This window comes from Aptenodytes forsteri, unplaced genomic scaffold (genome assembly GCF_000699145.1).
Source record: "Aptenodytes forsteri isolate BGI_AS27 unplaced genomic scaffold, ASM69914v1 Scaffold54, whole genome shotgun sequence".
NCBI lineage: Eukaryota > Metazoa > Chordata > Aves > Sphenisciformes > Spheniscidae > Aptenodytes > Aptenodytes forsteri.
In genome coordinates, this window is record NW_008796044.1 from 13791342 (window position 1) to 13817595 (window position 26254).

Sequence of the window (26254 nt, forward strand, 5' to 3'; positions counted from 1 at the left end):
GTGTGTATGCATGCATGCATGCATACATATAGATGTATATTTAAGTAAATATATGTAAATGTATGTAAGCTCTGCTGTGCATGTGGTTATTTGAAATAAGTTGTCAGAAGAGTGGGGTTCTGCCATTTCAAAAACTAATAGGTCTCCTTGTGCAAATGGAGACATTTGAACAACCATTGTGTTAATTGGCAGCAAACTAACAATTTGCTGGGTATAGGGACAGAAAAATAGAATATTCTCTTGGAGCTTCCCAGCCAGAGAAGAAATCTACTATTTTGATAGAATCCTAAAGGAAATAGAATATTTTATATTGCTCCCGGCCTGATTTTTTTAAACTAGATTGAGTTTTCAATAGCAAGACGGAAGATTCTTTCAATTTTGTGACGTTTCAATAATGCAGCAACTTGCAATTACTTCTGTGTCAGAATGTGACCATTGGTCACATTAATTTCCATGAAATAACTCCGGTGTGTAAAGTTAAGCACATGGAGGGTCAGTCTTAATGTGAAGTCAAAGACACTCCATAAATTGCTGTAGTAAACCATGCAGATGAGGCATAACTGTGCAAAGCTTAACTCTGCATAGCATTCTGTGGATTAAAAGAAAACATATGCTTTCAGCTGATAATTTATTTGCTTGTATACAATTCTGTCAGCTCCACCGTTAGCCTCAGGCTTCTGAAGCCAGGCAACCTTCAGAAATATATCATCAGGTTTTGTTGTTCCATTTTTTTTTTTAAACTATTACTCTTCTGGGGAGACATTCGTATCGGCTGAAGTAGCTAACTGCTCTCCACAGGATAGAAATACAGCCCGAAGACATTCATGCAAGGAGATCGCATGCTTGAGTCCATCTGCTTGCTGCAGTGACTAACACAAAGGTTTGCACCACCTGAGCCTCCTTTGTTTCTTTTCTTGGGAGAGAGGTAAAAGCCTGGTACCTACCCCTGCCAGCCGAGCTGACGTTGCTCTTGGGTTTGGCTTATGTGCCAAGGATCCAGCACAAACCTAGCAGGTATTCTCTTCACTTGCACCGTGCTAATAAGACGATCTGAGTCAAACTTGGAATGATTTTTTAGTCTGTCAGGAAAGGAAGGGAATGATTAAATATTGAAACAAACAGATATTATTGAGAAGAGAAATGGACCGAGAAAAGAGGTTTCTGAAAACACTATTGTGTACTCAAAGCAATCCAGATAATTTCCCACTGAGAAAGCTGACCTCAGCTTCTCTCGGAGGCAGGAGACAGATGGGTAAGTGTATGCTGTGTAAGTCACCACAGAAACAGTGAGAATGCTTGATTCTCCACTGAAGAAACTTTTACTGGCTCACGGTACACTTTAGTGTTAGAGCTTTCAATTTATGCCTTGCAACTAATTATTCTCAAACAGATGGAGCAGAGCAGGCCAGCCTGCGTGTGATGGGAAATACAAATAAATAAGTAACCCTCTCCTGATACGATCTCAGGAGAGCGGGGAGAGCTGAGGGCCACCAGCCATGATGCAGTGTGAGGGGTTACCTGATAGATAACTGGGGTGTCAAGCGAGGAGATAGGAGAGTTGCCAGTTGCTGCCTGATACAAAATAGGCAGAGATGGCAAAACGGAAGATCTGCAAGTCTTTTCTTGAAAAATTAACTTGCGATGCATTAAGCCCACAGGAACACACTGGCTCTTTTTTTGGCGTCCGCAGCAGTTGTTTCAAAGAACTGCTGAAAACAGCAGTGGAATGTTTTACTGCAGGAGATTTAAGCTTCCTCTCCTGGAAATTGCACTTGTTTTGGACTGTCCTGTTTGCCAGAAAAATAGGCGAGACTGCAAGAAGTCATCTTGTCTTCCACTAAGAAAATAATTTGCATTTACCCAGGGTTTTCTTTTGCTCATTTAAAAAAAAATACTGCTTTAATATGCTTCACTCTTTAAATGAAACCCCCTGTTTATGAAGGGAATAGTGGTTGAAACTGGCTCTTTTCCACCTCATTATGTAGTTAATATAGTAGCGATAGGAAGGGTTGGCTCTAGCTTCCTTTATTTCACTGGAGATTGCTCCATCTCTGGTTTTACCTCCACATGTGTTTTCTTGCATCGGTCTCAAGAGTAAGACTCAGTTGTGAATCGTTTTGTTCTATGTAGGCTCCTTTCTTTTAATCCACAAACAAAAAGGCAGAGCTGGGGATGACTCATTGTACACAAATGCTTGTCTCCTAATAGCTCTGCCTCAGCTTCCCAACAATCGGTGTATGACCACCTTCTCCAGTAAGAATCAGTGCTGCTCTTCCCTTTACGCAGCAAAGTCAATAACACTTTTCCATGTTTGCATTCCAGTTCAGGGACCAGTCACAGTGTCAAATAGGTGTTTATTAGTGGTTGTTGCAAACCCATATCCCCCTGTTCCTGGCTAAAACAGGGAAAAGAGATTGGAAAACACAACATCACATGTCTCTCCCTCTCTTCCACGGAGTCCAAGCGCTGGATCCTGGATCATCACATAATGAACATACGCTACGTGGCTCTTGAAACGGATTCAGTGATTGCTGTGGAACTTACACCTGAGGAATGAAGAACCCTGATAAAAGGATGTGCAAGCAAGCACAGATCAGGAGCTGTCTCATCTCATCTGCTTCCAAGCCCAGCTGAAATTTGTATTGACAAGCTGGTGCATTGCCAGCTTCCCCTGCATCTCTGAATGGTCCCATTGCTACACAGGGCCCGACGACTCAAACTGTTCGTTCAAACAAACCTCTCTAAAGCCCTAAGTAAAGAGTCCCTGAAGGGTACAGTGCTGAGCTTCAAAACTGAAGAAAGCAAAGGACATATTAGCATTTTGCATTTCTTTCGTGCTTTGCTGAATTATCTCTTGTTCTGTCAAACAGCTAAGAAAAATCTGCCCATTACAGCTCCGGAGCAGGATTGGTATAATTGGCTTTGTGGTAACTCATCTATTTCATAGGTTTTGACTTTGAATATTTGAAGTCATGAGAGAGACCAAATAGTTGAAACCTAATTTCTACTCTCTTTTCTACTCCTTGTCCAACCAAATCAGCACCAAAATAAATAATATGAATAAAGAGCTAGTCAGTGAGCAGATTAGCAAATCGGTAAGCTGTGTCTTGTCACCATTTTATTAATGATTCTCTCTTTAAAATCAGCATTATTAATGATTAGCCATCAGTTTAAAATTTGTCTTCCAGATCACTAATCGCTCTATGCTTAACAACGCTCTCCTGTTATATATCTTCTGATTTTGTTTTTGCTGGCAGCATGCATTTAGCCATATGCTCGGCTTGTGCTGCCTGCCAAATTCCTGCATTCCAGGGCTTGTTAAGCTGTGTAAAATGTTGTTGTTGACTTGAATGTTAAGGAAAGTAAGTGACTGATTGCACTTGTTGTTATAGCCATCTGTGCGCCTGAGCCAGTGCTCTTATCCCGACAGTAACCGCTAATGCAGACAAACTGCGACAGTCTAATGCAAAGTCATTTGTTGGGCTGGAAATATTTTCCAGCACCCGCACTTCATCAGTAGACTTTTATGAAAGCAGAAATAGTACTAGAAAGGGCCAGAATCTGTGATCCTTGAGAAGAATTCATCCTGACTTCAGCTAAGCAAAAATTCTTTGATTAGGGAGTGAAGAAATTGGTGGAAAGGCATCGTCGGGTTTCTTTAACAAGAGGAGACAGTAGAGAGTATCAGTACTGAAGCTATGAAGGCTTTTAAAGAAATGCTTAAATACCTTACAGGTTTGGGGAATGTAGCAAATTTCAACCTCTATAGAATGACTGTATTAAAAATCAGGTAAAAGAAAAGAGAAAGCCTAGTGGGGCATGATTAATGGCACAGAGTGGGACTGTCCAGGGCTGCTCCCTGAATGAATGGTTCCTCGTATTTTGGTTGGGTTTAGTATGAGATCTCCAGGGAGACTGCAAGAGTTCTTTATTTAATAGCAGTAATGTCTAAAATGTGAGCTGGCTTTAATTTCATGCCACTTCGCTGACGACATTCATTGCAGGAATATGTATGCTGAGTTAGGAGCTGCTGGGAAGGACGGTGCTGCGCGGGAGCTCTCGCCATTGCTGCCTGAAGTGGCTGCATGCAATGGCAGAGGCGGAATTTTACATTTAGCCTCCGTGATTTGGGACTCTACCATTTCCCTTAAATGAATCTGTATTAGTTCTGTTGAAATCACCGCTGCAGACACGTGATGAAGGCATGAAATACTGAGAGCAGCTTAACAAACTTGGTAGGCTTGAATCAGAGTGAGTTTGTGATCATGGGCACGGGCTGACAGAGAGTCTCACTACTTTCTCCTGGAGAGCTGAAAAAAAATAATCCAGAATTTGTGCCTAAAATGAAATCTGTTGTACCACAGCTTCTCATATGATATAATTCAATCATCTAATCATTTTGACATCTAATTTTCTCTTTTAGCATTGCTTTAAAGGTCACTGCATCTGGCTAACACCAGACATCCTGAAGCAGGATGGACACTGGGGGGCATGGAGTAAGTTTGGCTCTTGTTCTCGCACCTGTGGCACCGGGGTGAAGTATAGGACACGGCAGTGTGACAATCCGCAGTAAGTGTACATACACATATATGTTTTTCTGATGTGGAGCGAATGAATGGTGAGAATCCTTGCTAAGTTACTAGTGCAGTAATGCAGTAAAGGACGTTGAGTGGCACTTCTTAAATCCGACCTGTAGTGTATGTTGTCAGAAATTCTACTTTTGGCCCTTAGCAAGTCATGAATCATCTTTATTTCTCAGTTTATCCATCCATTAAGCTGGTTATGCAGTTACAAGGATCTTGAAAGTGCTATTACACTATTGCATAAAGCATAAGTAAAAGCTTAGGGCCCTATATATGTCTTGCTTTAACATGTGAGTATGAAATAATGGCAATGATTTGCTGGATTTTTTAAAAAAATGCATATACCTTTTTAAAATTTTTGTTTAATCCACCTTTTTGGATATTTCAACAAGAAGGTCTTAAAATATTTTCAAACTGTTTTCATTCCAAGTTGGAACAAAGCTCCTTAAATCAGAACCTTCCCCAAAGTTAATTTTAATAATATTGAGTTGTTTTGCTTCGATAACTTATATATGGCTCATCTAGATAATGTAGAATGACTTAATTTCGGCAACACTGGAAGTGTATTTAATATAGATTGGTATGTACAAGTGATATGAAATGTACAATTATTGCTATATTCTGGTACCATAAAACGTTGAGATCCTAACAACAAGAACTGAAACAATTGTCAGAATTAAATTATTTTACCAGACAGAATATTTTTAACATTGACTTTCTCAGTTTGTGCTGATAAAGTGATTGAACTTGACTAGTGTTAAAAATCACCTTATCATTGATGAAAAAAAACCACTCAAGTTTTATGAAGCAGCATTTTCTGATGGAAATTGTTCTGTTAAGAAAAAATTTACCAGTTCTAATTTTGGCCTTTATTACATTGGCAACATGAAAGTGACCTTTATAATTGTGGGCACAGTTTTAGTTGTAAAATCTGTTTTCATGTAGAAGAAGCCTAATGTACTGTTTTAAATGTTTTCCGTGTTCCTGGAAGAGGGTGCAAACCCAGCTACAACTCCTGAGCACTGTGTTGCCAGATCCGACAGCGATCTGATGCACGTCTGCCTGGGGGACGCAGCATTGAGCTGGGCTCTGTTTCTGGATTTGCTGCTGGCTTAGGGGGTGAATGTGAATGAGTCGCTTCATCTGCTCATGCTGTACTTTCCTGGGCCGCACCAAGAAAATGGCTATTCTTGCCTTTATCAAGTGGTTTGAGGCTTTACTTGCAGAAATTGCTTTTTAAGAGCTAAATAGTGACAGCGGGTTTTTAAAGGAAATAAACATTTTCCATACCAGAAATAAATCGCTGGCTTCATCAAATGCCTACTGACATGACTGGGAATTAAATTACTCCTCAGAGGATTTGATCAGACGCTTGATTCATGCATTAGTGGCAAAACTAACCATGGCTTTCTCTCCTCCCCGCAGTCCTGCCAACGGAGGCCGCACGTGCGTGGGGCCGAGCTACGAGTTCCAGCTGTGCAACACTCAGGACTGTCCTAAGGACTTTGAAGATTTCAGAGAGGAGCAGTGCCGGCAGTGGGATCCTTACTTTGAGTACCAGAACACAAAACACCACTGGCTCCCCTATGAACATGTTGATGGTGAGTGGTCCCTTTTTCCTATGAAAAGTAAAATCAGATGCAAACGCGAGTAAAAATTATATAAGGAGGGGTGAAACTTCTTCTAGGGAAATCACGCCTCACAAATCTGTTACGAGTTGTTTGGAGGGATCCGTGAGTATCAGTGTATGAGTGATCCAATTCATATAATGTACTTGGATTTTCAAAAAGTTTTGGACCCTGTTCCCCAATAACTGCTCTTTAAACTGCTTATCATGAGATAAAAGGGAATGGTCTTGCATGGGGGGGTTGTCCCACAAGGATGGGTGCTGGGAGCATGGGTGCTGCTGAGCACATGTGGCAGAGAGCAGGGAAAGGGAGCGAATGAGGTGAGAAATCTGCTCGGGATACAAAATTACTCAGACTAATTAAAATAAGAAGGCCCATAGTGAGAGCTGCAGAAGGATCTTGTGACACTAAGTGACTGAATGTGGCAAATGAAGTTTGGTGTTGATAAATGCCAATAAGGGATATGGGGATAAAAAATTGTAAGTGTGTATGGGTCTGTACACAAGGTGGGCTCTGAAGAGAAAGGTATGGGAGTTGGGGATAGCTTTAGGAAAACATCAGTTCAGTGACTGTCAAGAGAGGGATGGAGAACACTGATCTGCCTCTGTGTACCTGCATGATGTGCCTGCATTTCAAACACTCCGCCAATGTAGCTCAGGTTGTGCCCATCTCACTGCTGCCCCCATTGCTAAAAAACCCACAGTTGAACTCAGAAAGGCCTGAATAAAGCAAAACAAGCAGTGACTTCTGAGTAAGAAGTGTTTAGATAAACTAGGACTTTTCGCCCTGAAAAAGTGATGATTTATATTAAAAAGATAGAGTTACAGAATTGTGAGTGGCATGAGGAAACTGAACGTGGAATGATTATTCACTGTTTCTCATAACGCAAGCCTGGGAACATCAAATAAAATTATCAGGTGGCAGATTTAAAAGAAATAAGAGGAAGTACTTTTCCACACAGCATGTAATTAAACTGGAATTCATTGCCACAGGAAGTTGCGGATGCCAGAAAGTTTTAAAAGTGATTTAGAGAAATTCTTGAAAGTTCTATAATCCATTAAGAGCTATTAAACACCAAGTTCCAGCCATGACTTAGGAAGTCCCCAAGCTGCAGTTTATGAGGAACTTGGAGAATATTCTGAGAAAAGTGTCAGGTTTGTTCTTACATGTTCCTGCAAACGCTGCTGGCACTGTCAGAGGCAGGTGTTGGGTTGGACGGGTGCTGGGTCTGAACCAGCACGGTCAGTCTGATGTTCTGGCATCTCAGCAGAGATCACCTCTTAGAACAAAAATGTTCCTTTTCCTGTTAACGCCTCTGCTTAACTGTCAATGAAAGTGCAGCTGGTTGATTTGGGCCATGAAGGCTGTTGCCGTGCTATTGCCACGTTGTGTTGAAAACATGCCGAGAAGAGGTTTTACCAAACAAAAAGGCAGAGGGCAATGATTCTCAACTTGTTTGACAAGGAGTGCGAGCTGCTAACTGTTTTTAAACCTGGTCACTTCATTCAAATGACGGGTGCTCCAGGGCAGGGCTGGCCTGGCAAGGGGCAGGTAGCGGGCACCCGAGCTGTCCTCAGCCGGGCGCCCGTCTTGGGGAGCGGAAGGGTCACTTTGGGTGAATCATTTTGCATTCCAGTGAGAGGATACTCTGCCAGAAGTTAATAGCAAATTCCTTGTAATTAATTTGCTTGACTTTCTTCCCAAACAGTTCTCAGGGTTCCCTTGTTCTTTTCATGCCATCTTGTGCAATCTGGGATTTTCAGAGGCGCAGACACAGCCTCACAGCTTAATTTCATGAAATAGCTTTGCTGGCACAGGGACAGGGGACGAACGCTGTGGCCCGCAGACCTTTGCTTCTGCTTTAGCCTTTGGAGCAGTCTGCTGCAAAGACCACTGAAACTAATCAGATGTTTTTCTATTAAATTCAATGGCTTCTGGGTCAGAAACCATCTCACTGATGTCTGAGCACTGATCACTGGGCACCGCTGGTTTCCCATATAACTATGGTATAACTGCAGCCCCCTTGGTGAGAGTTACGTTTACCTGTGCAGGGTTATTAGAGGGAACAGCTTTTGTGTGAAAACAAGGCCAGAGGGTGGTTTATGTTTGAACTCTAATATATTTAAAACTCCCTTTTGTAAAGGTAAGGCATATCAGTGACATACTTTGTGCAGATAATGCAATCATGGCTCAAAAGTGACATAAATCCATACACTTGACACGCAGCTCAGCTGGATGTGTCTGACACATGGTGTGTGTGATGGGACAGAGAGGAGCATCTCATCCTGTGGCCAGAGAAAAGCCTCCAAGCTGGGGTACACCCCAGTGTGTGCTTGAGCACCCCGGTGCTGCACTGTGCCACGGCCACTCTCCTGCTCCAAGCCCCCTGAGCACCCCATCTCCCAGCCTCCGCTGGGCTCACATACCCCTGTGCCGTGCATCTGCCAGGGCAGTGTAGTGACATTGGCTCTTAGCTCCCAGCCTCAATTAAATGAGAAGGAAACGCATGAGGAGCAGGGAATGGACAGCCATATGGTCACGTCCATGCTCCTGTACCTCTACTATGCCCAACACCAGTGAATAGAAAGAAAATAATTCTTTGCAATTAACAGGGTCCAATTTAACGGCACTTGCACATTTACTGTTCCCATGGAGCAATGGGAAGAGAACCCTCTCTAAAATAAAGCCCTTGTACAGAGTTGTTGGCACCCAGTCAGACCTTCTGATATTTTCATTTAGTCGCGTACAGTGAATGTATGGTATGTGCAGGGGATGTATGTGTACACGTCTGTATCTTGTGCATAGTTTAATGTTTCTAATATATGCAGATACATTAGGTCTGTGATTATTATGATCTTAATAGTCCCCTATTAAGAATCCGCAGAAGAAAAGTAAAGTACCTGATTTAATAGTCTAGACCCTACATTTTTAGCATGACATCTCTGCATTGTTCAGGAGCAGTAACAAAGGTCTCTGATGTACCAATACCCAGTGGCCATGAAGACATCAACAGCAATAACAAGGACTTTATTAAAAGAGGGCAGAGGCCATGGAACTGTACAGGGGAAGAACGCAAAGGGCCTGTGAAGATTTATTTTAATTGAACTGCTCTAACAGAAAGGTCGTTATTGTTTTAAATGGTGGGAAAAGTGTCCCAACTTTTAATCATGTTAAAATAACAGAATCTTTTATTTGTTTCATCTAACAGAAAGGCCATTTGCTCTTCACTGCCAAGGAAAGCATAGTGAATCCTATTATGGGGCTGGGGACAGCAAGAGATATGGGTAAAATGAAATACACTGGTGGAATACAACTTTATTCAGCCACTGACTAGTCATTTCAGCTTTATTTTTTGTTCTTAGCTCTTTGGAACAGATTAGGAGAAAGAGGTACGCTTGTCTGGCTGTTTGTGCATGTATTAGCAGTAAAAAAATGGTTCTTTTCTGATTCTCTTTGACATCTCAGCTTGTTTAATGATTTAAACTATCATAAATGCAAGTACAACAACGAGGGAGAATTAACTTCATGTTTAGGAGGAAACGGTATGGCCCAGCTGTCTCTGAAGACATTTTGGATGCCAGATTCACTCAGTGTCGAACAGCTGCTTTAAATGGCAAAATGACTTTTGCTTTTTTCAGCTTTAAGTGCAGTGCAGGAGAAACTGATGCAGAAACCTGCATCTCTCACAGGTAGTCATGTAGCAGACTGCGGAAACCTCTGCCAGATTGCATCATCCGACAAAGGTTTAAATAAGGCCCCCCCATCGAAGTAAATGGTCTGTTATTTTTAAGACTGTCTCCTAATGATGACACATGGGTGCTTTATGATTCAGCAGTTTCCAAATGATTACATAGCCTTTGAAAGGGGATAAGCATTGATGATTTATGGGGTGCCATATTGTGTTCTGTGATGTATGCAAGGAAGAAGAGAGAGCCAACGCTGTTGAAAGTGCTGTTCACAAAGTCAGCAACTAAACTGTTAGAGCTGAAGATGCACAATTTGGGTCATTTTATTTTTCAGCTAAGGAAAGGTGCCACCTCTATTGTGAATCAAAGGAAACAGGGGATGTGGTGTATATGAAAAGGATGGTACACGATGGGACCCGCTGCTCCTACAAAGACGCTTACAGCATCTGTGTGCGGGGAGACTGCTTGGTAAGCTTTTGATGGCTTGTTTCAGAGCTTAGCATTGTGAAAACAGTTAAAATGGTACCTTGAGTGTTTCCCTCCAAGAATGACTATTTAAGTAAGTATAATGCTGCTTTGGGCAATAAGGAGATTTCATTAGGATTTTTGTCACAATATTATGTGTGGTATTCACAGTTGCCATCACCTTGCATGTGACTCAATTCCAACAGCGCCTACCTACACAAGTAATATTTAATGCAGTATTTTAAGATGAACTATTACAATTAGCTTTCAAAGAAAGCTTTTCCTGCTGAGGTTTAGTGGGGCTGGAATGTACAATGAAATAGGAACGTGCAGCAGCTTTCAAGGAAAGTGGTGTTAAGGTATGGCTGATGTGCATTCTCTCTGTATTTGATCATGCTATTTTTAAAAAATCAATGACAGTTCCTCTAAGTTGGGATCTGCCACAGGTCATCTTTCAACAGAATTAGAGGCTCTGACTTAGCAGAGCACTGGTGGAGGTGCTTATCCTCGCATAGATGCTTTGATTCTCCTGGAATTTAGGCATCTGCTTTAAGATAAGCTGAGGCTTAAGAGCTTTTCCTTAACCGTGCTGCTTTCCTTCAGTAAGAGGACCACTGTGAAGCATAATATAAAAATATAATCACCTGACTGACAGCTATTATAAGAACTGGAAGTATTAAAACCTGTTTTGATGTTGGTCTTGCAGGAAAATACTACAATTTATACTTTTTTGCTGAAGCAGAAATCTGGGTTTTGATATGTGGAGTGAAGGCTCATTTGAATTGAAGCGTGGATAAATAAGAATGACTGTTTTTCTCTTTTGTGCACAGAAAGTTGGGTGTGACAGGGTCATAGGTTCCACGAAGCAGGAAGATAAGTGTGGTGTTTGTGGAGGAGATAATTCCCACTGCAAAGTGGTGAAAGGAACATTTTCAAGAATACCAAAGAAACAAGGTCAGTGCATTCAGTGTGTTTTGTCCTGGGGAATTCAGGGTATTTTTGTTTGATCTCTTCTGTTTCATGGAAAGTACCAGAGCAATCACAAATCATTTACAGCATCACTAATTCCAATAAACTCTCTGGACTTTACTTTGAGATGTGTCTAGAATTTTGATGACTTTTTGTCATGAGACTTTTGTCCAGTGGTCAGTTAAGTCTGCTGATATCAGGGCCTATGCATGCATAGAGGAGGGCTTCAGTGCTCTGTGTTGGAGAGCTATGGACTTATTTGTGCTGCTGATGTCACTCAGCTGCTCCGTCCAAGTCACTGGAGTGCTGCAATAATATGTCATCATCACTCACTGACAGACAGGAGCTTGCATGGTCTCTCTCTGTGGGTGCATATGGCACTCGAAGCCCGTTTTAGTCTCAAGCAAAGTCAGTTTGTCAATGATACTTAAGGCATTTTTCTTCCGACCCAAAGCCCTTTGTCCCTGTTACGTTCCATCACCTGGCATAGAAATAGGGATGGGAATGATGCTGGATTGGGTTCAGCTTGCTGTAATACACCCTGCTTTTACAAAATAAGATTTATTTAAAAACCTAAGACAGACTCTTCCTGTTCGTGGCATACTAACCAGTTACTATCTTTTCAAATACTACAATAAAGGGCACATTAAGATGTTTGAAATTCCTGTTGGTGCGAGACATTTGCTTATACAGGAAACAGATGCCACCAGTCATAATCTCGGTAAGTATGTAACAAGTAGGAAAATTTTCAGTCAGAATATTTTTTTCAGCTGTTTATTTTTGTCTCTGGAGCCTCACAATGTGTTTATGCATTTGTTTACCCGTTATCCTCCCACACCACGTACCTCCTTTAAGTATGCTAAATAGGGAAACTTGTTTGGCAATTTGATTTCCCTGTGCTGTATTCCCTGGTGTCCTAGCCAGAAGATCCCTGCATTGGCATGTGCATGTGTGAAAGCTTCTGAAAGAGGAGCTGAATTACATTAAGGGGTGCAATGCATTATCTTCATGTGCATCTCTCCTAACCTAATGCTTCCCATCCTCAGTCATTTTGCAGCCACATCCAAATCCGTTTCAGGTTCTGCCCCATTGCTAACAGTATTGACGCAAGGATGCCCAATCGATCACGCAGCTTAGAAAGTAATTGAAATCCGCTCCTCGCGGTGCCCTGTAATCAATGCGAAGCAGTGTCTAGTAGGCTGTTATTAATTGGAAGTAGATTCACAGCGAATGGCCTGCTAATTGTATCGTGAGTCATCCCAACTTCTCACCAGCGAACATTTCCCTTGCTGCTCAGTGCAGCCTGGCCCTGTGGATCGGGAGAGCGATCGCTCACTGGTTCAGACAAGGTTTTTCTTTCGGTGTGGGGTAAGCGATACACGGGGGACATGAACAGCTTGCTCTCTGTCGAGGCCAGCGCTGAGGGAGCAGGATGCTCAGGTAGCTGCTAGAGAGAGAAGGGTGGTAAATAACAAACAGTCCCAGCTTCTAACGAGGACTGCAGGTTTTCCATCTTGGGAGAAAACCAAGAGTCCTTATACAAAGGTGGCTGAAGTCTCTCCAGGGGAAGGATGGGGCATTGATTACAGCTGAACCAGAGGAATCAGACGCTGTGTGCAATGGCAGGCGCCTGCAAAGCAACAGGAGCTTAAGCAGGGCTGTGTTGGTGTCAGGGCTGGATCTGAGCAGGATTATTAATACAGTTTCTAGCGTCTCTCTCACTGTGGGGACCCACTGGGGGTTAGCTCAGTTGCCTTTCCCTCATGGAGCAGTAACAGCCCCCTGAGCTGCCTTACAACATGTCAAAGAGCTGAGTAGCCGTGGGACCCCCACCAGCTGTCAAATTGGCTCAGATTTGGCCAGTGGATTCAGAAGTTGTTAGTCGGGAGCAGGCAGATGGACACACGCGGTGTGTCGCGCTTGGCCTCATTTCTCTGGCAAGGCAGGCTATGAAAAAGAAAAAAAAGGACAATTGATGTTTCTGGAGCTGAGCAGGAAAGCGTTGGCAGTTCAGTGAAACACCTGAAAAAGTCTTTCCAAACCTGTGAGGGAACAGAGGGAAAATACAGACTGGCCTTTTCTGCTTCTTCCACTGGGACAAGAGCAGAACAAAACTCGAGATGAGAAGTGAACCTCTCGTATTCACTTTTCCTGTGTTGTTCCTAGCAATTAAAAATCGTGAAACGGGGAAATTCATTCTAAGCGAAGACAACTATGTGCCAGACTCTAAAGTATTTATTGACATGGGTGTGGAGTGGGAATATCGGAATGACGATGATAGAGAAACCGTGCAGACCATGGGGCCGCTGCGTAATGGAATAGTTATTCTGGTAAGTCAAATGAAAACCATCTTCCACGGAACACAATGTCAGGGTTACAAAGCCATAATGTACTATAATATATTTTAGATTCCTCTTGTGAGTTACGAGAAGACATCTGCTTCAAGACATCTACTGTCTTATAAGACAGTAGAAGATGTATTTTAATTCCTTTCTCCTAATTCATTGCTCTATACAAGAGTTGTTATAACTCAGGGTTGTGTGTTGAGCAACCAACTCTCCTGATTATTTCCTGTGGATGGCCTAGCAAATGGCCACTGTGTAAAGACTCTCCAGCTTACTTATCATATCTGACATGTAAGCATTAGTAAAAAAAGGTCAAAATGGTTTGTATCAGATAGATGTAATAGCTCCTCCTCCCGTCCATGTTTTGAAAATGTATCCTGCAAAGGCAGATGCAGGATTCTTGTGCTTCCAGGCTCACTTTGTCAGGGCACAGCCAGTTCTGCCGCTCCCAAACCCACCCGACTATATTCTTTTTTCATTGCAAACCAGCAAACGATAAACTACAATGAGTAGGGGTAGGTTGATTCAGAATCCCTCCGCAAGCAGCTGTAATGTATTGATCTACACCAGCTGAATGTCAAAGGAGGAATAAATATTATGTTTTCAAAGGACCAATATTTTGCACTTTATTCACATTGAGTTCCATTTTCTTTCATTTGTCTCAGTGCAGTGTGATAGCAAAAACTCTTTCTAAATAGTTTATATTTCTGTCAGGATTAAGTAACAAGCTTCACAGAATTCCCGGGATTATCATAAGAGTATTTGTGTTTTATCAGAAATATAAGCAATTTTCTTCACCGCTTTCAGTTATCTGTGCGTTTGAATTTGCCCTGTCTTTTAGTGGCACTATCCATTATCATTTTAGTACAACATTTCCTTCCTTTATGATGGGATATGGAAAAAATTTAGTATCATGAAGTCAGTCCAACGCTGGCAAGAAAAATCAGTCTAAATCAACAACAGTCTTTCTTAATATGCAGTTTAGAAACTCTGTGTCATAAGGGTAGAGATACTTTTTCATCAGGGAAAAAAAAATGTGTTGAGTGCAGCTAAAAGGCTTAAATCCCTCCGGGGATGTTTTTATATCTGAGCCATGATGACTGCTATTCCACATTATCTCATATAGCTTCTGATATCAGTCTTTCAAATCTTTTTTCCCTACATCTGTTTTGCTTACTAGGTGATTCCTCATGGTGGTGCCAAGGTATCTTTGACTTACAAGTACATGATCCATGAAGATTCCTTGAATGTAGATAACAACAATGTTTTGGAAGAGGACTCGGTGTCACATGAATGGGCTTTGAAGAAATGGTCCCAATGTTCAAAACATTGTGGAGGAGGTAAAAACAAAACCCCAGAGCATTCAAAATCGATTAAGAGAAAACTGAAAGAACGAACACCATGTGTGGAATTCATTGCCACAAGACAGGGAGACCAGGAGTACGGGAGGGTTTTATTTAAGTTAAGAAATAGATAAATAAATAGCAAATGGAGTTAACAGTCTGACTTAAATGGTTTTGGGGGCAGATCTGGGGTGGTTCATTTCTGATTCATGTTTATGGAACTGAAAATTGTTCAAATGTGCAAGATTTGGATGAGGGTCTCCAAGCTGTGAGGGTGCCAAACCTCAGGGTGCCACGGGGCAGCCCTTAGTAAATCTGCATGCTGTGATGTGGACCTTGCAATGTGAAGACCCCTGCTTTTGGGGCCAGATGTATACCCTGATGCTGTTCACCAGGCTGATGGGCAGGTTGCAGCCCCTGAATGTGGCTGTGCAGGTTTGCAGAACGTTTTCGAAATGCTAGATGTTACTGTTTTTCTCATTATAGCCTGTAGTGAAGAATAAAGGGGATGAGCAATTCTGGGTGCTAAATCTACATGAATAAGTGTTTATTCGGTGCAATTTACAGTTCTTTTTGTAGCGTGTTCACCCGTAGTTCCAACTGCAACCTTTGACAGTGTATGTGCGGTTTGTTTGAAACCTGAGTCCTGTGTAAGATCTACCAGTACTGAAAATAAGAGGAGTGTCTTTCTTCAGGCTATCAATTCACAAAATACGGCTGCCGGAGGAAGACAGACCACAAGATGGTTCATCGGAGTTACTGCGAGTTGATCCAAAAGCCTAAGCCCATTCGCAGGGTGTGCAACCTCCAGGAGTGCTCCCAGCCCATGTAAGCATCACTGCCCACCGGCACTGCTCGGTGGCAGCTGCGGTAGGCGTTACACCCAGCTAGCACTTCTCAGCTGAAAGAAGGTGGCTTAAGCTTCACCTCCATGCGTCATTACAGAGACCCAGGACTGTGAGGATGTGATGCTATATTCTGCTTGTAGAAATACTATTTCTGGGACTGCTGGTTCCTATTACTTCTGAAATAAGTTGGATTAGAAAAGAAGTGCTGTCTTGATCCAGACATTTGTGTTCAGGCTATCTTGGGGTAATAAAAAATAGACATAAATTCAATTTATACCAGTTGATTTTACATAGTGTGGATTAACCACATAAGAACAAATTTAGAGAGTGCTACATAAGAAAACCAATGTCATACAGCCTCGCAAATCCAAATCTTCCTAAAGTTCACAGCACGTTTAAGGACATATAAAAACAGGGAAAAATATTTGGCCTGTTAGATTTCTGTGGCTGCCCTCGTACAGCATGGTGTACCTGTTGTACCTTCACCTTTGCTATGCATAGTCAAGTGTTATAAATATTTTAATTCACATTTTACAGGTGCTTTTTTCGACTGGCAGCAGGTTACTCCTGCCACATGTAGGACTCACATATTCCTCGTGTTGCTACTGCAACAAGAAAGGAGTATGTTGATCCCAGCTTTTATCTCTGGGGACCAAGTCTAGATTCCGGGAAGCACAGCAAATAAGTAGAACATACCACACAATATTTCCTGACTTCCTTTCAAAAAAGATTTGAAAGAGAGAAAAGTCAAGAAACTGTGCCCCATAAACTCAGCATGGGTCAGGGTTTAACATTTTTTTATTGGAAAACTGAAGTAATGACCTAACCGTATCTCGGGCTCTCTGGAAAGGACTGTATTATTCTTTCAGCTGCAACTATAATTGGACCCAGGTACCACAAAGACTCAATAGGATCCTAAATTGTACTTGGATTCCTGAATATTTCAGTCACCTCTGTTTCCATAGAATAGCATCGGAGCATTTTTGCACTTGTACATAGGAGAGGCAATTATTTAAGAGATTTTATGAAGCTCTGTGACACCCACTACACTAATATGCTGCTGCTTCACTGCTGGGAAAAAATCATCTTTGTCTCAGAAATCACCTTAGGATTCATGGCTTTGTGCTCCACAGCGCTTGCCTTCCTCCACAGCTGTGTAATTTCAACAGGCTACAGAGAAAGTTGAGTGAAACTGCCACTTTACTTTTTGTTTAACTCGAGTGTTTAGTGCGTTGCCTTGTGCCCATGCTATTTCTCGACTATTTCTAAACCCAGGATTTTACGAGTACTTTAGGACAATTGCTTCAAACTCAGGATATTTCTTCAGACTATATTTATTTTTTGGTTAAGTTTATCCCATGAATACTGTTTATATTGAACAATATCAGAGAAAGTGGGTGAAACTGCCACTTTACTTTTTGTTTAACTCGAGTGTTTAGTGCGTTGCCTTGTGCCCATGCTATTTCTCGACTATTTCTAAACCCAGGATTTTACGAGTACTTTAGGACAATTGCTTCAAACTCAGGATATTTCTTCAGACTATATTTATTTTTTGGTTAAGTTTATCCCATGAATACTGTTTATATTGAACAATATTTCCTTCTTGCAGATCTCTGCATTCTGTCAATATTTATAGACTGCTGTATATCTTCACTTACTTGATTATAACCAAGCTTTCAGCAGTTTACATAAGTTTCCTCTGGTCCTGTCTGCTCTTCTCTAAGTTCCTTACAATTTGTAGGTGTAATTCTTGAGCCAGTTTGGATGATCAGCAAAGTTTTCAACTACGCCACGTTACAAAACATAGGTGACATTTTTCAGTGGCCAAATTGATTTACACGTTATGAACTCAGACCTTCTGATTTTCAGTGGAGTGTTGCCTTCCCCCAGTGCCTTCCTCAGCATTTATGATGCTGAGGACTCCAGTTCCCCTGAGCTCAGCACGCACAGCATTGATGGTGGAGCTGGGTTTGCCAGTGCTTCAGTGAGACGGTGTCTAGCATGGCTGGGGATGTGGTCCATGGAGTATCCAGATATGGGCCAGGCTGGAGCTGCTTTTCTAGCCCAGATGTTTTGGATTCACTCCTGTGGGAACCAGCTGTGGGGATGGGTGGTGCATGCTTGGGTCTCCCTGCAGTATGAGACAAGGCGCAGCTCATGCGCCAAGACCTGGGAAGCTCAGCAGCACCCTTGGGTGTCTGCTTTTGACATAAAAACTACCAGATTTTTATGTGCAGTCTTGGAAGGGCCAGCTTAAAATCAAAGCCAATGAAGCAAAGTAAGAATAATGCTTATCTCAGAGATAATGAGAAAGAGTCATTTTAAAGATCTGGGTCTTATTACTGATTTTTCAGGGACATGGTCAAATAACCCTTGCCATAACTGTTTATGGTTTTTCATATCATCTTCTTTTTCCATATCAGAACTAGTATTAACATCCTGTTAAACCTGTGTTTAAGAGTTACAGTTCAACAGACAGTTTGAACTCACCTAATTTAGGGGAGAGAGAATTTTACTCAACTTACTCTCTTTTCACTAACCCAGATGGGTTACAGGAGAATGGGAGCCTTGCAGCAAAAGTTGTGGGAAAACAGGATATCAAGTACGATCTGTCCGATGTATCCAACCCCTACATGATAATACAAATCGCTCTGTTCATACCAAGTACTGCAACAATGACCGTCCAGAAGGCAGGAGGCCTTGCAACCGGGAGCTTTGCCCAGCACAGTGGAGAATAGGACCCTGGTCACAGGTCAGTCTCTCTCTGGAGGTCTCAAGCAACTAATTTCTTACAATGCAGGGGAGAAAATCTTGGAGTTCGTTTGGTGCTTTCTATTCAAATGCATTGACACAATAAACTAAAACCTATGCAGAGGGTGTGTTGCTTCCACTGCTACTAATGCCACAGAAAGTGAGTTAGATGAAGAGAGATGGTTGCAGTGAAACAGCCAGTAAAGCCATCCTGTGGTGATGCTGCATGATCCAGGCCCCGTGAGCCACCTGTATAAGATGGCAGCATCAGGAAAGCTGACTTCTACCTGCTCTTTATTCTGCTCACGATCATTTACCTGTTGACTTAAGCTGAGAGAAGGGCAATTAATTCTTTTATCACTGTTTTATTTTCTTTCAAGTAAAGAAGACTTTAAAGTCTTCAGACACTGATTAAGGGCACCTAAGGAAGTTAGGCACCAACACTCATGGAGATTCAAAGGTGCGAGCATCTTCAATGTAAAGGCCTTCAGCAGATTTAGCTGCTCAGTCTCAAGGTTCTGTCTGTAACCCAACAGACAGAGTTTTTCACCTAGTTTACTATGGAAATACAGGGCACCTATTCATGAACCTTTTTTGTTTGCCATTGCTATGGGCAAAATGGGATTCAGTCACTCCCAGAACAAGTGTCAGGAGCTGGGCATTTTGTGCTTTCCATCCCTGGCTCTTTGGCTAACTCACTGCGTGAGCAAGAAGTGCAATGCCACTGTGCATAGACTGTTTCTTGCTAAAGTATTTACTAGAGCAATAGGAAGCTCCACCTATTCATATTTGCAAACCTTTGCAGTCATCAAAAGGCAAGAAATGTGAGTCGAATATTGCAACATTAAATTGTTCTTATAATTTTGATACACGGGATCCTTACAGTTCGTCTCAGCATTTCTCCATTAAATTGTATAAAAAACGTGGCTGCATTTGGAGATATAACATTTTGTTTTGGAACTGTGCTATGCAAAAAAGCACAAACAATTTTTATCCTCACTGGGTTGAATAGATGTCACAAGCAATGCCATCCCTGGTGCACACTGTGAATAGATGCTTCACATTTACAGTTGTTTCTTTATTGCTCAGACCATAAGCTCTTTCTTGGAGTGTTTCACGGTTACTGGTATACCACAAAAAGCAGTGGTTCTCCTTCTTGCTTAGTTACTGTAGGTACTGTGGTAGTTCAAATAATGTACCATGTCAGCTCAAATCAAGGGCAGTGGTTTAAAATTTAAAAACTAATTTCTAATCCATTGTTTCCAAAGGGTGGCTGGGGGTCTAACTGGTGCATCTCCTTTCAGTGCTCTGTCAGCTGTGGCAACGGCACGCAGGATCGCCCGGTCCTGTGCCGGACCAGGGACAATGCTATCGGCCTTTGTAAAGAAAATAAACCGGAGACCGTAAGGATTTGCAGACTACCTCCATGTCCAAGTAAGTGCTTGTCTTCTCTAGCATATATTACTTGCTGAAAAAAATTATGTTGATTGTATTTATTTGAAATGCCTTTCATCGAATTTATACTTGTGTGCTACGTCTGCCTGGGGTGGCAGTTCTCCATAGCCCCGGTTTTGAGCAGACTTTCCAAATGTAGAGCTGTTGTGTGGCCAGCGGGCTTCTTGGGCACGTGGTTGTTCTCTTCTCACGGTGGGGAGCACCAATTGCCCCAGGACAGCATGAGAGGCTGGGGCAGACCTCAGCACAGCGGTGATGGCTGGATCCGGCCAGCAGACGACAGCTCCCCTGGGTGAGAAGCACTGCCTGAATCTGGCCCTGCGCACCTGAGACGTTCTGGGCTTGGCAAGAGGCTACTGGGTTGTGGCTAATCAAGGGCATCATGTATGAAGATGCCTCTTTGCTTTACCCACCTCCAGCAACAGTCCAGGCTTCTTTTCCATGCTGTCAAGCACAAGTTATCTTCAGGAGTTATCTAGCTCAATTTTTTTAAGCTATAATGAATTTGTTCCTACTTAATCCAGGACACTAATACCTTTATCCTTGTTAGCTTTTCAGCTGATTGCAAATGATACTTGTGAAATCATTTTACATACTCCTATTATTAAGTAATTCGTATTTTTCGTTTATTCCTGATGTATTTCTCAGGGTAGCTTTTGATTCCTAACTAATTAGAAACAAGCTGTCAATTATGGTCTCCAATACAAAGATTTTAAAGAGGCAGTATAACTAAACTAGACTGGATGTATCTTAGGACATACTTAATGCTGCTGTGAGAAGTACTGCTGGAGAACTGGCCTTCAGGCTGTCTTCAGTGTTGGCTGTCAAGTGCTGGGCACAAGTTGTAGCAAACTGGCAAAATACCCTCTGCCCAAAACTACAGCCTGGTCATAATCCCCCCCCAGGCTCCTTCACCATCGGAGCCCACTCACTCTCTTAGCTTATCCATTCGTGACAGGTCAACTACTTAATGCTAACATATGTTGTGTTACATCTTTTTTTTCCTCTATTCAAGGAAACGTTTCTGATCCTTCAAAGAAAACCTACATGATACAATGGCTGTCAAGACCTGATCCAGACTACCCCATCCAGAAAATATCTTCAAGTAAAAGACCCATTTATAACTCTGCCTTTGCCCTTAAATGCATGCCACATCGAATGTGGACTTTGCCTTTTGCTCTCTTCTTCTCTCTATGCGGAAAGTTCCCTTGACTTTGCCAAGTTTAAATCTTGGGCTGAATCTTTTTTTCACACCAGGCACTTGGTGCTCGGTGTCTTTCTTCTCTGGAGCTTGCGTAGCCCTGGTGGTAGAGGTCTTGAAGTGTTGGATGTGTGAAGTTGGATCTCCACAGTATGTTGCAGTCCTCTGAAAGGGAGCTGGGATCGGTTTGCTTGTTGCTTGGTGATGGTGAAAAAAGGCTCTTACTGGTTCATGATGTTCAGTTTGATAGCAAAACTGAGAACTTATTGTGAATGTGATCACATCACAATAATGACACCTTGTAGTGCTAAAGTTCTCCTTTATCTAAAAACCTAAATCTCATAACTCTCTAGTTTCAGTTCGCTGACAGGGTAGTCTGATGAGTGAAAGAATTTTTTCATTCCATTTTCCGTTGCGGTGCCGTTGCTTTACTCACCCTTGCTGCTCATTTTGTATTCCTGACCCTCTCATTTATGTTTGTAACCTGCGGAGGGCTCACTGGGAAGCAGAAGCTCAGTTTCTGTCGGTACTTTCCATGCTGCTATGACACCGTCTGCTCTTGCCAAACTCTTGGTGGTGGTTTGAAATATTTTTCCTTGAGAAAAGCTGCATTCATTTTTCCCGTCGCACAATTTTTGCCAGTTTTGTGTACTTTGACTTTAGAAACAAAACCGAAGCAGAACAGGCATGGTCCATGTTGAAGGTTGCGTGGTGGTGTTTTTCTTAACCTGGCGGAGGCAATACGATGTTTTCATCGACTACAATGTCTCCAGCTGCTCAGCACGGAGCTGTTTATACGCATTACATCTTTGGTCTTTTTTCACCATGTGCATGTCTGACTTGACTGGTACGGTTGTATGTGTGCGTGTGTGTGTATGCTCTATAGATGTGTCAACTGGCAAACATAACAGTGTGAACTACTACAGAATTACCTCAATTTTTATTGCTTTTTTTGCTTAGAAGAAGAATTTTAGAAAAATGCCTTAATGTTGAAATGTAAATGGCATTAATTTACCAGATCCAGCTTTAAATATAAACAGTACACTGGTACCTTGAGTTAATCTTCATATGGAGTGTTTTTACTTGAATGATAACTGTTAGAAGGCAGTAAATTTAGTCCGAGGTTAATTTGCACAGTGCATATCCATATCTTCATCAAGACAGGATTGTGACCTGACTTACTGAAATTTAACTGGCATTCTTGCTTCACCTTCCGTGTTTGTGTTGAAGATTTGGAATTCACACGTCATAAACCTGTTTGTGACAGTCAGTACCAATAGTAGAAGCGTATCAACTTTAAAACCGCAGTCTTAGAGCAAATTACTACCTTATTGCATTGATCATATTCTTTGGAAAAGTGGCATTTTTGAATCTTTGGGTTGTCAACAGTGTAGCACTTCAAACTTGTCATTATCATGTGATCACATATTTAAATTTTGCTGTTAATATGATAATTTCCTGAAACATGTTAACAATTTACATGACAAGGTGAAAAAGCAAAGACACGTATCTGGCACTGAATACTGTTATGTAAAATAATTGGTGTTTAACTGTATAAATATATTCATGACTGTTACCTTTAAATAGACAATGTTTAGTGATGTTTCAAGAGATGGGTGGCTATAGAGAATGGTGCAATAAGGTATCTGGGCATTGTGCACTATGTCTATATGCACTTTGGTTTATCAGGGATATTTTATTAGTGTTTTGTATGTATTTAACATAATATTAAAGATGTGCCAATTCAGTTTGCTTTTCAATATCTTTTTATGAGACTAATGTGTACCAAAGTGACTGTGAAACTGATTTATTTTTTTCTTACTGATGTTTTGAAGATATACTTCCAGTCTGTCATGCATACTGCAAGTAAAAATAAATAAAAGTTCCGCAAATCTGGATATTTTGGTTTGGATAGAGGATAAAAATTTCATTCTGACATTCATAAGTTACAGAGTTTATAACTTATCAGATGTCACTAAACATATTACATAATGCAGTTTTATTTTCATTTATTTTTAAGCTTGACATTACATATTTTTGATAGGAAAAAAAGGCATTTTTCTAAAGGTGCTTTTAATGATTCTTACAAAGCCAAGAACAGATCTGCCTTGTTGAAACTACATTTAAATGTATTATCTGTTGGCTTTTATTTTGCAAGCCATTTGGAGAAGCTTGCATTAAGGTCATGGAACACAAGGCAAAATGTTCAAAGGGGATTCTACGTGGTATGTAAAAATATATACAAAGCTGTATAGGCACATGCAGTCCTTTGTATAGAGTTGTGCATGCAGGTGTGAACAGTTCCAGCTCTTAAAGACTGGTTTGAAAATGTCTCCAAAACCAAGGTACTATTCTTAGGTTCCTAAGGAAGAAGTTGTTCTTTATTTTCAGCAGCATCTCAGTTTAGCATTTGAAAAATATGAAAATGAATTGATGCATTTGAAAATAGGAACCAGAATTTCGCTTTTCTGCAACAAATACAACAATCGGGGCATAAATACAATGCAAGGAAGGTGTTTCCACCTTCCTCAGCCGGCACTAGCATTTTAAAGCAGCCACAACAGTGTTAGTTTATTTTAGACTGATATGTTTGCCAATTAAACACCTATAATGCCCTATTTTGTTAACTGAGGATGAGTGAAGAGGCGACACCTTCACTTTCTGAGTTCACTTGATATCTCTGAATCTGCTCTGGTTCTCTACTTTGCTGTAAGGTTGCTGACAGGGTAAGTCAGTGTTCGTAGCAGGATGGTGAAATACGAGCTCCAGTAACACGCTGACTTGAGCACGCTGTCTGCCATCGGGTACGCTCTAAATAAAGGCGAGTAATCGGAGTTACTCATCCTTTACTGTAAGAGTAGGTGGAGATGTAGTAAGAGCAGGGAGAGAGGCAGAAGTGATTTCATCTCTGTCTCAGCACTCTGGTCACAGAGAAAATATTTTGTTACTGATTATGCCAAGTGTTGGTCAGGCTGCCTTTCTCCTCAGCCCTCTCCTCTCCTACAAGCCCTCTGACTCCTCTTTCTTTCAGCACTGGCTGCGTATTAGGATTTTTCCTTCACCGCAGTTCCCGATAGTTCCTGGCTCCATCACTTCAGCCTGGAGGCGCAGGAGCTGTAGAGCGTGTATGTAGGACAGAGGACAGGTAGCTTTCTCTCCAAGGAGCCTGCTAACCCCTCACCATCTATCCGCCACCAGTTCATCTGGTCCTCTGCCTCCTCTAAGCTGAAATCACAAGGGCTTGAGTCATCTCCGAGTAGGCTTCTGTTTATGTTTCTCAGACAGTAATACAGTTTGACTAGTTCACCTTTAATGCCTTAGCCTACATTTTGCCACCCGTATTTCAGCAAGATCAGGATCTGCTGTAGCACCTCTGTTATAGTACAGATTGTCATAACAGCTATCGACAGCTTAAAACCTATCAATTATCGTTCTTTCTCTTTTATTATAGTTTTCCAGTCAGTGACACAAAAATCAGGACTTGTTACTGAGTCTCCCAGTCATTAATGGACTGGCTTGGCTCCATCGCACTGGAGTTTGTTGTTCTGAAAATATCAGCTCCTTTCTAGGAGGAGGAGAAAAGCCTTATGCTAAATGCACCACTTTTCTCTCGAGCAAGGGACATGCTCAGGCAATGCTGCTGTTTTCAGAATAGAGGTACCTGGCAAAAATATCACTCCAATGGGAGATGGATTAATTCTGAGTGTTACATGGTACACGTCAAAATAAGATTTGATTTTCTTGAGACAGTCCAGATAAATATATATTACCCCTGACCGTGGTTAGTCACTGTTAGATTGCAGAAAAGCATTAAAAGGAGCGAAGGCGGGAAAAAAAGATTTCTGAATATAAACCTTGATGACTTTCTGGGGGTTTCATGTAGCTTTAGCAACAACACAGCACTATTGGTGTGTTTTGAACTCTAAGCCAAGGCAGGAATGCAATTCATCGTGGCTGCACAGTCTTCAGGGTAGCACTTCCAGAATGCGAAGCCAAAACTTACGGTGTTACTGTCTGTAGCGTGGATGGGGCTGGTACAAACAGTTCAGATCAGCTTTTGCATCCCTTAAAGTGAGTTGAGTTTTAGGTTTAATATTAAGCCTGCTTCTGCTTATAGAAGGCTCGTTTGCCAGTTTCCCATCCCACTTTAAATACCAAACCCTCTGCCCACTGCCAAAGCTTCAGCTGTGTTTCTTTTTCTGACTAATGTGGAGATGCTCTTTATTTATCTGTTCCCTTTTTCTCTTTCAGAAGATCATTGTCAAGGAGACAAGTCAATGTTTTGTCGCATGGAGGTTCTCTCTCGTTACTGCTCGATTCCCGGTTACAATAAGCTGTGTTGCAAGTCCTGTAATATGTACAGCAACATAACAGAGGATGACAATGTAACCGATTCTAACGTAAATAAGAATAATGTCATTGAGGAGGAGCTCCTGACAACCCTCAGCCCTCCCACGGGAGTGTCCACCACACAGTCTGCCACCAGCCCTCCTCTTGTTTCCAAAACACGTGCACCTCCTTCCAATGCAACTGAGGAGCACCCAGAAATCAATGCGGTGGATGTTCCCTATAAAATCGATGGGTTGGATAACGAAGTATCACAGCACAACATCATTACACGGAGGAGGATACCTTATGAAAGGACAAGGAATCAAAGAATTCAGGAGCTGATTGCTGAGAAAAGGAAAAAAGAGACTCTTAGGAAAATAAACTAAAATGGAAATATGACACAAACAACGTTTTTCTCTTATAGAGATGTTACCAACATCATAGTATTGCCCATGTTGTAGAGACTAAAAATGGGGAAAAAATCAAAGTGGTGCTATGGCAGAGATGCCAAATTCTAAAGCCTACTATAAATGGAAATGACAGATTGTTTCATAAGTGCTAATCTGTACACTTTGACGGCTAGGTTTACAGGGTACGGTGGAGTATTAGTGCAATATCATAACAGAGTTTCACTGAATCCAAACAAACCGT

At 41.7% G+C, this 26254-nt stretch overlaps 1 protein-coding gene across 1 annotated transcript in view; it reads left to right on the plus strand.

Moving 5' to 3' along the window:
• ADAMTS2 (ADAM metallopeptidase with thrombospondin type 1 motif 2) overlaps positions 1-25989 on the plus strand; it is a 190465-nt gene extending 164476 nt beyond the window's left edge. The window contains exons 11-22 of the mRNA XM_009286064.1: positions 4424-4569; positions 6009-6184; positions 10232-10365; positions 11193-11316; positions 11972-12052; positions 13498-13661; positions 14857-15016; positions 15715-15847; positions 18412-18619; positions 19923-20052; positions 21089-21178; positions 25526-25989. Of these exons, the coding sequence (XP_009284339.1) occupies positions 4424-4569; positions 6009-6184; positions 10232-10365; positions 11193-11316; positions 11972-12052; positions 13498-13661; positions 14857-15016; positions 15715-15847; positions 18412-18619; positions 19923-20052; positions 21089-21178; positions 25526-25989 (2010 nt within the window). The remainder of the gene's footprint in view (positions 1-4423; positions 4570-6008; positions 6185-10231; positions 10366-11192; positions 11317-11971; positions 12053-13497; positions 13662-14856; positions 15017-15714; positions 15848-18411; positions 18620-19922; positions 20053-21088; positions 21179-25525) is intronic.
• Positions 25990-26254: the final 265 nt, after the last annotated feature.